At 40.4% G+C, this 14145-nt stretch overlaps 1 protein-coding gene across 1 annotated transcript in view; it reads left to right on the forward strand.

Annotated features, from left to right (window-relative positions):
* The first annotated feature begins 96 nt into the window (after positions 1–96).
* The window catches only part of raver1 (ribonucleoprotein, PTB-binding 1), a 29134-nt gene continuing 15085 nt past the window's right edge, over positions 97–14145 (forward strand). Inside the window, exons 1-5 of the mRNA XM_062990292.1 lie at positions 97–440; positions 2466–2532; positions 6220–6689; positions 11242–11433; positions 12894–13014. Coding sequence (XP_062846362.1) covers positions 114–440; positions 2466–2532; positions 6220–6689; positions 11242–11433; positions 12894–13014 — 1177 coding nt within the window. The 5' untranslated portion in view covers positions 97–113. The remainder of the gene's footprint in view (positions 441–2465; positions 2533–6219; positions 6690–11241; positions 11434–12893; positions 13015–14145) is intronic.

Consider the following 14145-nt stretch of genomic DNA (forward strand, 5'->3'; position numbering starts at 1 on the left):
TAGTGAGACGCATTCTGCTGTCAGCCAATCAGAAGCCGAGTTTGCCCCACGCGTGTATTGTTTAAACTGCTGAAACAGACGGTGCGCTCTAAGCGAAACTTCCACACGGAGCTATGGCGGCAGAGGTGTCCGTTAGTAGAGCTGCCGGAGAGGAGCAGGGTTACGCTGGTGCAGACTTCGCTCCCCGTGCGTTTTACGAACACCGCGATCAAGGAAGATCGGAGAACTGGGTTATGGAGAAACGCAGAGAGTCAGGAGCTGATCCGCGGGATGGGGAGACGACGACGACGGTGGGAAACGAGTGTTCATACAGGGCTGAGGATGAACTGACAGTACTGAGTCCTGAAGAAATCTCCAGCCGGTTAGAAAGAACACACAGAGAGTTCCATAACCGCCGCAAAATCATCATCAAGAACCTCCCGGCTGATATTACCAACCAGGCAAGTGTTCAGGGCTTTAAATGCTTCCAATCGTTGCATGTGTTGATTCTGAACGGCTGCCCGGTGCTGGTGTTATCTGACCAATTAATTCCCCCCATTAAATTATGTGGTTAAATAAGCGCCTTTCAACAGGAATGAATAAGTGAATGATTATATATTGATTAATGCAGAACTCCGCCGCGTTCCTGTTATTTCAATGTTTCTAATGCGCCCGGACTGTGTGCTTATTAATGTATCAAACAAACAGATTTCAGTCATCATGAGTGTGTAATGAACTGGTTTCTTCTGGAAAACCCTGGCCTCACCAGTGTTTCGACATGCTCGCACTTTATGGCCTCGAAAGTGCAACAGCTGGGTGGAGATTACGAGAACGTTAGGTATCTAGTTAGCAGGTTGGTTCTATACGAGCTCCTTTCTGCCACCTAGAGGAGAAACGCAGCGATTGTGTAATTTTCGACCTTTTAATTTCAGATTTTTTGGCCTTAAAATCGATTTTGCAAACAACAAAAATGCGACCTCTCGTTTTTAAAAGCCAAAGATGTACTCAAACTGATATCTTATTTTAAACTCGTAACATAAAAATTGTCAAATTTGACTTTTGCGACCAAAAAGTCTGGCTTCTTAATTTTTGATCGTTTGAATGTTGAAGTTCATAAGTACATAAGTCCTATATTTTTAATTATGTTATAAACATGCTTCTCTGTATGGTTGGAATAAATTAAGCCCTCACGCTAAGGTGTTAAAACGGACTTAGTTTTAAATAATATTTACCAAGTGATTAGTAGTAATCCCATTATCGATTATGTAGTGCACTAGTAGGTTGTTTAGGACACAGCCCATTCTCAGTTTCCAATGTTGTGTTGCTAAACTGGCTAGGTCACTATTGCGAAATGTATTAACTTATTTTTTATTAAAATTTAATTTTGTCTAAGCATTGACGTCAGCAAAACTACTAACATGCAATGCATTTATATTTAATCATCAGGATATTTTCTTTGAATAGTTTACATAAATTCAGTGTAAAACGGTTACAAGTGCCCAGTCAAAAATCAAGTATTAATCAGTTATTCTTCTGTCTTTGGTACAAACCGCACTAAATTTCTTGTATGATTATTTGTCCGGTGTCAGCAATGACGTTTAGGAAACTGTTACTTCTCTGATGCTTATTTAGTAATTACGTAGCAAACACCTCAGCCATGAAATCCGTTTTCAAGCCCTGTATTGCAGTGGTCCCCAACCACCGGGCCGTGGACCGGTACCGGCACCGGCCCGTGGGTTATTTTACTGGGCCACACAGTAAGAATAAATAATTAGAGATCGCTACAAGACATTTCCAAAACTCTTTGGGTGTTATTGTCTCCAATCACCACTAGATGGGAGCAGTGTCTCGTTGCATCGAAAAAGGCTCAGGATACACACTGATTTTCCATTCTGTAGTTAATCTATTTTAAATCCTTCTGCCCCGGTCGGTCCGTGAAATTATATCTTGTATGAAACCGGTTCATGCTGCAAAAAAGGTTGGCGACCACTGCTGTAGTGTGCTAACTTGTATGTGGTAAACTTTGCGTATGGCATGTTTAAAGAGAATTTGGGTGTAGAATCAGAATCTTTATTATTCGCCAAGTACCAGATGTACAAGGAATTTCTCTTGGTGCAGGTGGCAACATATAAACATCTAATTAAATAATACAAAATGATATACTATATATAAACATAGAATAAACAATACAACAGACAAAGTGTGCAATCAAGATGCACAGTACAGTACACTGACAAACTTCAAGTAAAAATTGTATTTGGATGGAGATTATTATAAGTAACTAATGTGCATATGTGCATTGACTGCATAAGGGAACAATTTCTCTGAAAAAAAGTGATTTCCCTGCCCTATTACTTATAACGAGGCCAAAACAATCATTATTTACATAAATGATATTGCGAACTAACCTTCTATTCCATGCTGACATTCTACCTTTTGACCTTGTTGTTAATATTTATTCTGTCATGGTCTTTTTCTTTATTTAGGAAGTGCATGAGCTGTTAAGCAACTATGATTTGAAGTACTGCTTTGTGGACAAGTACAAGGGAACAGGTATGACCTTTAATGTTTGTTATTGCTGTATTAGCAGTTCAGTGCATTGTGTTTTTGACTAACTTCCATAATACTGTACCACAAAATGTAACTAAACCTTTAGCTAGTTCAACTGGTTAAACAGCCATGCTACTGCTGTTTTGCAGTGCTTAACCAACTTAAAGCTCTGGTTTTAAATAGTAATCAAACAGTTTTGTGTTTTGTGGGTACATTAAAGAAACAGCTTAAAAAAACAACAGAGAACAAGTCACTTAAAGTGCTGCTTTTAGTATTGATAAAGTTGGAATAAATGTAAAGTTTCATGTGAATGGATGTAAAAACAGTGGGCCACCTTACTCTTACAATTGAAGAGAAAATCATGGCCCCAAAAACTGAGTTGAGTAGTTTTTTGTTCTGTCAATACAGAAAAGCACCAGTGGGTGTGGGTTTTTTGTTATGTAAATTTTTTTTCTAACAAAAAAGCCATTGGTGTGGGTCTATATCAAGCCCTCTTTCCACTGCATGGTATCCAATGGTCTGGTACATTTTTAAATCCATACTCCAACATTAGTGGTCGTTTCCATTGCCAAGTGACCCATACTGTATTTTAGTACCTGGGCTAAATTTGATTACCCTTCTTGCCTGTACTTGTTGGGCAAGAAACAGTGTAGATTGTTGATTGGTCAAACAGAACACACCAGACTGCTGAGATCTCAAGCTCTTGATGTATTGGCGGGCTGCTGCACAGACATGATTAGTTATGATTAGAAGGTTCCTGCATGGATATGGGTGATGTGTTTTATGCTCTGAAGTATCTGCAGGTGATCTGGGTTTAAGGAAATCTTATTTTAGTGATTTTTAACTGGGATTTACACCGGTCAGCTATAACATTAAAACCACCTCCTTGTTTCTACACTCGCTGTCCATTTAATCAGCTCCACTTACCATATAGGAGCACTTTCTAGTTCTACAATTACTGACTGTAGTCCATCTATTTCTCTGCATGCTTTGTTGGCTCCCTTTCATGCTGTTCTTTAATGGTCAGGACTCTCCCAGGACCACTACAAAGTGGTTATTATTTAGGTGGTGGATGATTCTCAGCACTGCAGTGACACTGACATGGTGGTGGTGTGTTAGTGTGTGTTGTGCTGGTATGAGTGGATAAGACACAGCAGTGCTGCTGGAGTTTTTGAACACCTCACTGTCACTGCTGGACAAAAATATATCCATCCAACAGTGCCCAGTAGGCAGCGTCCTGTGACCACTGATGAAGGTCTAGAAGATGACCAACTCAAACAGCAGCAATAGATGAGCCATCGTCTCTGACTTTACATCTACATGGTGGACCAACTAGGTAGGAGTGTCTAATAGAGTGGGCAGTGAGTGGACACTTGATTTAAAAACTCCGTCGACATTGCTGTCTGATCCACTCATACCAGCACAACACACACTAACACACCACCACCATGTCAGTGTCACTGCAGTGCTGAGAATCATCCACCACCTAAATAATACCGGCTCTGCGGTGGTCCTGTGGGGGTCCTGACCATTAAAGAACAGTAAAAGCAGGCTTAAAGTATGTAGAGAAATAGATGGACTGGTCAGTAATTGTAGAACTACAAAGTGCTTCTATATGGTAAGTATCTCTTCCAACACACTAATCCACAAAAAATACTTAATTTCTTGAATTATCTAAAAATAAAAAACCAAATATAGTACATCAATTTTGATTTAACTTAAATTTGGTTTTTGAACCCACATCTAATGCCATGTACATAGCCAAATTGAGCTGGAATGGCAGTTGTGTTCAAAATAATAGCAGTCCAACATCACTAACCAGATCAATCACTGTTTTTGGTAGAAATTATATTTATACATGGCAAAAAACTTACTAGTAGGTGTAGTAGAGTAATAAAAAACCAACAGACCCAACCATCATGACATGCATGCTGCTGATTCTGTGTAATTGAATAAGTAATTAAAAGGGGTGTGTTCAAAATAATAGCAGTGTAAAGTTCAATTACTGAGGTCATTCATTCTGTGAAAAAAATGGGTGTCAAACAGGTGGCTTTTATACCTTATTAAAGTATAAAAGCAGCAGATGTTGTACATGCTGGTTATGGTGCATTTCTCTCTAAAAAGAGTGAAATGGGTCGTTCCAGACATTGTTCAGAAGAACAGCGTACTTTGATTAAAAAGTCGATTGGAGAGGGAAAAACATATAAAGAAGTGCAGAAAATTGTAGGCTGCTCAGCTAAAATGATTTCAAATGCTTTAAAATGGCAACCAAAACCAGAAAGACGTGAAAGAAAATGGAAAACTACCATTCGGATGGATTGAAGAATAGCCAAAATGGCAAAGACTCAGCCAATGATCAGCTCCAGGGAGATCAAAGAAGGTCTAAAGTTACCTAAGAGTACTGTGACAGTTAGAAGACGCCTGTGTGAAGCCAAGCTATCGGCAAGAAGCCCCCGCAAAGTCCCATTGTTGCAAAAACGACATGTGCTGAAGAGGTTACAATTTGCCAAAGAACACATTCACTGGCCTTAAGAGAAATGGCGCAACATTTTGTGGACTGATGAAAGCAAGATCGTTCTTTTTGGGTCTAGTGGCCGCAGACAGTTTGTCAGACGACCCCCGAGCACTGAATTCAAGCCACAGTACACTGTGAAGACGGTGAAGCATGGTGGCGCAAGCATCATGATATGGGGATGTTTCTCATACTATGGTGTCAGGCCTATTTATCGCATACCAGGGATCATGGATCAGTTTGAATACATCCAAATACTTGAAGAGGTCATGTTGCCTCATGCCAAAGAGGACATGCCCTTGAAATGGATGTTTCAACAAGACAATGACCCCAAACACACCAGTAAGTGTGCAACATCTTGGTTTCAGACCAACAAGATTAACGTTACGGAGTGGCCAGCCCAATCTCCGGACCTTAAACCAATAGAAAACTTGTGGGGTGACAACAAAAATGCTGTTTCTGAGGCAAAACCAAGAATTGCAGTGGAATTGTGGTATGTGGTCCAATCGTCCTGGGCTGGAATACCTGTTCACAGGTGCCAGAAGTTGGTTGACTCCATGAAACAGATGTGAAGCAATTCTCAGAAACAGTGGTTATACAACTGATTATTAGTTTAGTGGTTTACAGGAAAGCTAAATATTGAAGCATTTTTCAGTTTAAACAGTAAATGTTTGAGTTTGTAAAGAAAAATGCAGACACTGCTATTTTTTTGAACAGCCTAATATTCCCTTTTCTTCACTTTCTGTGAAGTAATAACACATTTGATCAATTTTAATTCATGTTTTGATTTGGAAAAGAATGGGCAGTGTTGTCAATGCATTTGTGTGTATGAAAATAAAAGCTATTATAAGAATTCTGAGCTTTATTCACTTTTTTAAACACACTGCTATTATTTTGAACACAACTGTAAGTGGAGCTGATAAAATGGACTGTGTGTAGAAACAAGGAGGTGGTTTTAATGTTATGGCTGATCAGTATACATTATCTTAGCCATGCGTGCTGTAGTTTTACAGATGCTTTATCAATCTACATTACTAATCTACATTCGTTTACTTTATTAGAAGTACAAGCTTTGACCTTACAGTTTTAAATAACCTACATGAGTCGGTGTAAGTGATGGTGTTTAGCCCTGCTGCTACCTAACAATTTTGATGAGCTTTGTTCCTGCTTTCTTTTAGCCTTTGTGACCCTTCTAAACGGTGAGCAGGCCCAGTGTGCGATCAAGCAATTTCACCAGCATGTACTGCGTGACCGAGAGATCTCGGTGCAACTGCAGCCCACAGATGCCCTTCTGTGCATTGCCAACCTTCCACGAGCTTTCACGCAGCAGCAGTTCGAAGAGCTGGTCCGGCCCTTCGGCAACCTGGAACGCTGCTTTCTGGTGCACAGTGCCACCACCGGCCACTCCAAGGGCTACGGCTTCGTGGAGTATATGAAGAAGGACTCTGCTGCCCGGGCCAAGTCAGAGCTGCTGGGCAAACAGCTCGGCTCACGCATGCTTTATGTGCACTGGACTGAAGTGGGCTCACTCACATATTCAACACTGCACTCGCGCTGCCTATGCATCGACCGCCTGCCTCCAAACCTGCAGACTGCTCAGGATCTGTTAAACGCTCTGGCTGACATGCCCGAACCTGTCTTTTGCCAGGTAAGGAATGATTGACACCAGTATTTAGACTGTACTTGGTAACATCCTCCCCCTTTGTCAGATATCACACCCTGCTGAATGCTGATTACTATTAGTCCAATTTGCACTCGCAGCATGTTCATCTATCCAGAGTTTCTGTATGTCTGCTGGCTCATCCAGATGTTTCATGTTTGTACAAGCAACTCTGTACAGCAGGACAATGTCACCCTTTAGCTAAACCTTCCTGCAGGTCCTTTTCTGTCATGTGAGTTTTGCTTTGTCTCCCTGGCTGCATACAAACTGTACTATCAGAGTGTTCTAGGTCTTTCAGACCCTTTCTTGACTTGACTGCTGTTTCCCTTTACTGAATTTCGAACAATAAGATTTATTAGCTGGAATTGCTTTGTTTTTATTCACAGCCTTTTTTTGTCCTGTAGGCAACAATTAGGTTTGTATTTGGTAAAGTATTTGGGCACCTGACCATGAGTTTGTTGGACATTTATGCCAGGAAAGGTTCTGTTTTGCTTTAGTTATTTTTTATTACATTTGTTTTCAAGTTGTTTTAGGTTCTGTTAACAAAATGAATTATGTGTCCTTGTAGTTCTGTTGTGTTTAGAAATAAGAGTTTTTGCTTCTTGATTTGATTTGCTTTTTTGCTTTTGCACTCTGTTAAAATATGTTCGGGCAGTCTTGGCAGGTATTATACAACAGCCTTCTTGTCAGGAAGATACAGTATATACAGGTATATACACTGATCAGCCATAACATTTAAAACCACCTCCTTGTTTGTGCACACAGTCCATTTCATCAGCTCCACTTACCATATTGAGACACTTTGTAGTCCATCTGTTTCTCTACATACCTTTTTTAGCCTGCTTTCACCATGTACTTCAATTGCCAGGACCACTACAGAGCAGGTATTATTTAGGTGGTGGATCATTCTCAGCACTGCAGTGACACTGACATTGTGGTGGTGTGTTAGTGTGTGTTGTGCTGGTATGCTGCTGGAGTTTTTAAATACCATGTTCACTCACCATCCACTCTATTAGACACTCCTACCTAATTGGTCCACCTTGTAGATGTAAAGTCAGAGACGATCGCTCATCTATTGCTCATGAGTTGGTCATCTTCTAGACCTTCATCAGTGGTCACAGGACGCTGCCCATGGGGTGCTGTTGGCTGGATATTTTTGGTTGGTGGACTATTCTAAGTCCAGCAGTGACAGTGAGGTGTTTAAAAATTTCAACAGCATTGCTGTGTCTTATCCACTCATACCAGCACAACACACACTAACACATCACCACCGTGTCGGTGTCACTGCAGTGCTGAGAATGACCCACTACCCAAATAATACCTGCTCTGTAGTGGTCCTGGGAGAGTCCTGACCATTAAAGAACAGCATGAAAGGGGGCTAAAGAAGCATGTAGTGAAACAGACTGACTACAGTCAGTAATTGTAGAACTACAAAGTGCTTCTATAACAAGGAGATGGTTTTATTGTTATGGCTGATCAGTGTATCTCACTACCTAGTCACTCTAAGAGGGTGTGCATTTAGAAGTGAAGTTAAAGTTTGTGGTTACTTGACACTTTACAGGTGGTAGTTTTAAACCCAGGTGATTAGTAGTGGTCCCTTCCAATAACAAACTGAAAGTTGAGCATAGGTACAAAGTTGTACCTATTAAACTAATGACTTGCTGAGCAATGTGCTGGTGTTTGTTCTCCAGGGTCATGTGTAATCTTATCAAAGTAAAATATTAATAGTATGCAAGCACAGGTGAAACTGCATGTTGTTTTTCAGCACACCTAATAAAGGGTCATACTTGATAAGTGATACCTTCCACCATTGTATTTACGTACAGCTCATAATTTTCACTGCTCTTGGGTCGAGTCTAAATAAATCAAACCAGTCATGTAGCAGCTGCCATAGAAGACAGATGCACCACATAAGTGTTCCCCTTCAGAGTGGTATAAAGAACATTGTATGCTTCCAACTTTGCAGCAACGATTTTAGGAAGGGCCGTTTCCTTTTCCAGCATCACTGTGCTTCAGTTGCTTGTACTGAGCCCTGACCTCAGCCTCACTGAACAGCTTTGGAATTAACTGGAACATCTATTGAGGGTTTCTTGGCCAACATCAGTCACCAGCCATATAGATGCTCATTTGAATAAATGGGCACAAATTCCCACAGACATGCCTCAAAGTCTTGTGCGAAGCCTTCTAAGGAGATCTTTTGAGCTATGTGTTAATACAATTTGTGTTTTAAATGGGATGTCCAACAAGCTCATGGTCAGGTGTCCAAATACTTTTGGTGGCTATATGGAGATGGATATTGAGATTTATGTAATAGATCCTTTCCCTCCCAGAGTGATTCATTGCCTGTTTCTGTATGTCTGTATAAGGTTGTGTGAAGTTGTTCCTTTGGTATTCAATACTAACCAGTTTGTTCTCATCAGGCGAATGATTTGTACCACAGACATTTGAGTTAGTGTGGGTATGCTGGAAGTTTTTGAGTATGGCTGAGGGGGTAGCTGGTAGATGATATACCAGGTTTAAATGGGTGTAGAATACGCCATCTTCTAGCATGTTTTTTGACTACACATACTTGCCAAAACAATGCAGAGCTGTGACTATGCATGTCCAGGTACTTTCCAGTTTTTGAGACTTCAAATCATAGATTTGCCAGTAGGCCAGTTAGCCTTTTGTCTGCCACAATCTGAAACTGCTGGATTTCTCTTTGTTCGATGACTTTTATTCACTGTGTATTCAGCCAGACTTAACCCTTTTCTAGGCCTCTAACCTTTGCCCTGCCTTATTGAGGCTGTTCATACTTTCTATAGCGGTATAGAGTGTAGTGTTGGTTTGGACCATGATGACCACGTGACTTGACCAGGGGCTGTCAGTCAGCAGGCCTCTTTTCTGAAAGCTTTTCTAGAAAGAAAGAGAGTGGACATAAAAGCATGTCAGCAAGATCATTCCAAAAATTACTCATGAACTGTAGGTGCTTATTTTCATATTTGACCCAATAAGCTCACAGGTCTCCACTCAGTAGAATGCTCACTACAGTAGTAGTGAGCCTTGTTTGACTTGCTTGGGCATGTGTAAAGTGATGATAATATTAACTGACTATGTATTGATCTGTTCCAGGCTGTGATTTTTAATTTAAAGTGCTTTGGGGGCAGCCCAAAATGAAATGTCGCACAGTTAAGCAATAACTGTGGGGAGCTTCTAGCTCTCCATGATGCATAAGGCATGCAGTAAACATGCTGTCATAATGGGACATAATGTGTACTGTTTGAAAGACATGGTAAATGCTTTAAAAAAAGTTTAATCAGGCTTGTGTAGTTGTACTGCTTTGGTATTTTATTTATAATGTGTGAATGAAAGCTAAATGAAATTTCCCCTATCAGATGCCAAACCTCTAATATCTGTCTACATCAGAAAAATGTGGCAAGAATGGAACACAATGTGTGAAAATATGTTTCCTTAAATATGTAGTCATTTACACCAAAGTAAAAATACAACAGACAAACCTATTTATCAGGTGGTCTACACCAGATGCCACATTGGGGACACATATTTAACACACTCATATCTTGTAAGGAGGGAAGCTACTACCTACCACTCTGATAGAAATAAGTATTTGACAAATATTACAAACATATACTGAACAAATGCCCTAAATAGTGTCTAATGCACTATTACTCAGCCTGAGTCATGTTTGCATATGATATTGTAATTAAGTAGGGAGCATGTTGAGGTGAGCCTGGGAAGATTAGGCATACATTGGAGACAAGGGAAATGGAACTTAGCTGGAGTGAGATGGAGTGAGTGTGAGAATGGGAGGAAGGGTGTCGGAAAGGTTAGGTTGTGAGATTAAGCTTGTGGATAAGTTTAACTACCTTGGGTTGAGTGTACAAAGTAATGGAGTGTGATGGATGATGGATGGTGTAGAGTGGCAAGAGTGATTGGCAGACATTTACTGGACAGCTGTGATCTGTATATGGCTTGGAGGCAGTGGCACTGACAAAAGGACAGAAAAGGGAGCTGGAGGTGGCAGAGATGATGCTGAGAGACTCATTGGGAGTGACAATGATTGAATTGAGTTTATTAGAGGGACAGCGCAGGTAAATGGTTTGGGCACATAGTTAGGAAGGCCAGATTGAGATGGTTTGGGCATGTGCAGAAGAGTGATGGAAGTTTTATTGGGAGAAGAGTGCTGAGGAATGAGGCGCCAGGCTGGAGGAGTGAGCGGTGGGATTACTAGTGGCTGTAGATTACACTAGCGAATGGCTGTTAAACTAGCTTAATGGGAAGTTTATCTGCTCCATTCATCCAATGTTTGGGACTTGTTGTATACATAAGATCAGAGTAAATCCCTGGACTTTGGACTAGTTCTTTAGAATTTGCTGATCTACCTATTAGTCTGTAGTCCATTATTAATGATTTGTTATATAGACTTGTGAATAGGCATTCATTTTGGCTTATGTTGATTGTAAGGTTCGCATAAATAAATTACAACATTAGGCTTTTTCAGTTCTTGCTGTATTTATCCCCTGATTTTGTTTTTCCCTAGATTGCTCAAGGACAAGACGGTAGTTTCAGGCCGTTTGCAGTTTTGGAGTATGCCACATCAATGATGGCTGAAGAGGTGCAGCGGCTAACTGACAGGAAGCCTCTGAGTGGCACCCACATCCGGGTCTCCTTCTGCGCTCCAGGACCACCCGGCAGAAGTATGCTGGCAGCTCTTATTGCTGCTCAGACTATGGTATAGTAACCTTTTCTTCTTTCTCTATACAGTTGCAGTTGGAAACATTCAAGTAAAATTAATGTTTAACGTTTCTGCTAAGCTAGATTTTGTTTTAAATTAAATCTTTATCAGCTGAATGATTCAGCGAATGAACAAAAAAAATGTAGTTTGCTATTACTGCCATGTCACAATTATTCAACCCCTACGTAATATTGCTGATCTTTAAACCTACTGCTAATCTGTATAACCTAGGGCAAGCTGTAGCCTAGTGGTTAAGGTACAGGAATAGTAATCAGAAGATTGCTGGTTCAAGCCCCACCACTGCCAAGTTGCTGCTTTTGGGCCCTTGAGCAAGGCCCCTACCCCTCAGCTGCTCAGACTGTAACTGTATTGTAAGTCGCTTTGGATAAAGGTGTCTACTAAATGCTGCAAATGTAAATATAACCTAAAGTTGGGTTACAACATGATTAATCCATTGTGAATCAATAACCACCCTTATTTGTAGTTGTGATGTGTTATATAAACACCATCCATTGATTCAGGTGTTCAATGTGTTTTGCAACCATGGTGAAAGCTAAGAAGCTGTCACAAAAGCTGAGAGAAGATCATTTCATTACACCAAAAGGTCAGTAGGTCTAAGATTTGCAAGGGCCGGAACATTCCTCAAGAAACCCCCAGAAATATTCTTTAAAAGTTCCAAATTTATGGCACAGCAGCATACCTGCCTGACTGTGTGAAGATGCACTAAGGCCTCTGGATGAAATCTTGGGCTGTTATGAAAAAGACTTACACTATGACCTGATGAGTTTGGGGCATTTAACAACTAAGGACGTCATGGCCTGACCCACATTTTTTTCTGCTCTAGGAACTGTTGGTCTTGGTTGTAAGACCAAGACCAAGGCATTTTGAGAAGGAATGTTATGCCTTCTATAGTGAAACTGTACCTTGGTGATGATTGAATTTTTAAACCCTTATGAGCTGGAAGCTTTTGCATGAGAAGAATGAATATACTGTAGATTTCATTCACACATGGATATACGTAGATGTGTCAGGAGCTTGTTAGCTTTTATATTTTTATATAGTTTTATATTGGTGGTTATGATGGCAAAATGATGTTTCACCAAGTAATGAGGCTAGGGGTTGAATAATAGTTACATGAAAAACATTAAAATGATGTAACTTAGGTTTTCAAAATGTTGTTCATCTGTCTGTAAATATATTTCTCTGTTTACTGTATTTGTACTTTTTCATTTAATGCTATACACAACCATAATACCTCAAGGTAATTGGGACTGAAATATTCCTGATTGTGTGTGTGTGCATGTTTATGAAATGGTCTTGTTTACCCACCTGTTATGCAAACACCATATAAATACAGCTTTAATGCACACTTGTTTTCTAGTTCACTATCTTGACCTTCAACATTTCCTCTATTGTAAATGACTTGGCTAACGCTACTGGTCTTTGCCTTGTTTCAGGCTTTAAACAGGGGAAAGGGGCTCCTTCCTGAACCTAACGCCATGCAGATTCTTTCAAGTCTGAGCAACCCTGCTACACTAAAGATGCTCCTGGCACCTCTAAACCAAGGACACAAACAAGGTAGAGTCCCCCTTTTAGGTGCTGCTAGTACAGGGATACGCAAACCTGTTTTTTTAATTTTTTGTAATTTTTTTTATACCACCACATAAAGCACTATATAAATAAACTTGACTTGATATAGAAAATAAATTCAGTTAACCGCTGTATCCTGATCAGGGTCAAAGTTGTTGTTTTTTTTTTAAACGGGTAAAAGCTCTTGTTTAAGCCCCACCACTGCCAAGTTGCCACTGTTGGTCCTCTAAAGAGGCAGTTGTAGCCTAGCCAGTTAAAGTACTGGACCAGTAATTGAAAGGTTGCTGGTTCAAGCCCCACCTCTGCCAGGCTGCCACTGTTGGGCCCTTGAGCAAGGCCCTTAACCCTCAATTGCTTAGACAATATATACTGCCACAGTACTGTTAGTCACTGGATAAAAGCATGCCTAAAATGTAAACAAGCAACCCTCTGATAACCACTCCTGCTAAGCTAATGCTACCCTGGTTTAATTGGGAAACACTGGGTGCAGGGCCAGAATATCCTGGACAGGGTGCTGATTCATGGCAAAGCTTTGACAACTGCTGAGTAACCTCTGCTTTCTTGTTGAGGAAGCAGCTTGAGTGGTGGAGGATTTATATAGGCCATAGTGTGACTCTTCATACATTGCGCAGCTCTGTGAGAATCCACTTCTGCCATTGTAGAAAAAAAGTCACATGTTTTTGACGGGGTGGGTGCCCATCTCTAGTTTATATTCATGTGCTTGTTGGTAACTATTGTGACTGGAAATTTTACATTTTATTAGTTATTTACATTAAACTCATAAGTTTCTGCTTTCTTAGTACAATTAACAAGGATAGAAGTGACTTTTTTTTTTTGAAGGTTTCAGAATTCCAAAGGCTGTTACTGACCTTGACACACACCCACACATACACACAGCCATGTTCCTAACAAACTGACCATTCTTGTAAAATGATAAACAAGTTTGTGGAAAGTCGGCCTCGAGCAGAGTTAGCCTGAAGGGGCAGTAAAGCGGGGTATAAATACTGCGATAGGGCAGACGGTATCCACCTTTCTCTTCTGTAAAGCTGTGTGAGTGTTTGCAATATGAGATCGGTCCTCAGCTGAGTAATAAATTGATTTTTTGCTTTAACTATTACT

Source organism: Trichomycterus rosablanca, chromosome 2 (genome assembly GCF_030014385.1).
Source record: "Trichomycterus rosablanca isolate fTriRos1 chromosome 2, fTriRos1.hap1, whole genome shotgun sequence".
Taxonomy (NCBI): Eukaryota; Metazoa; Chordata; class Actinopteri; order Siluriformes; family Trichomycteridae; genus Trichomycterus; species Trichomycterus rosablanca.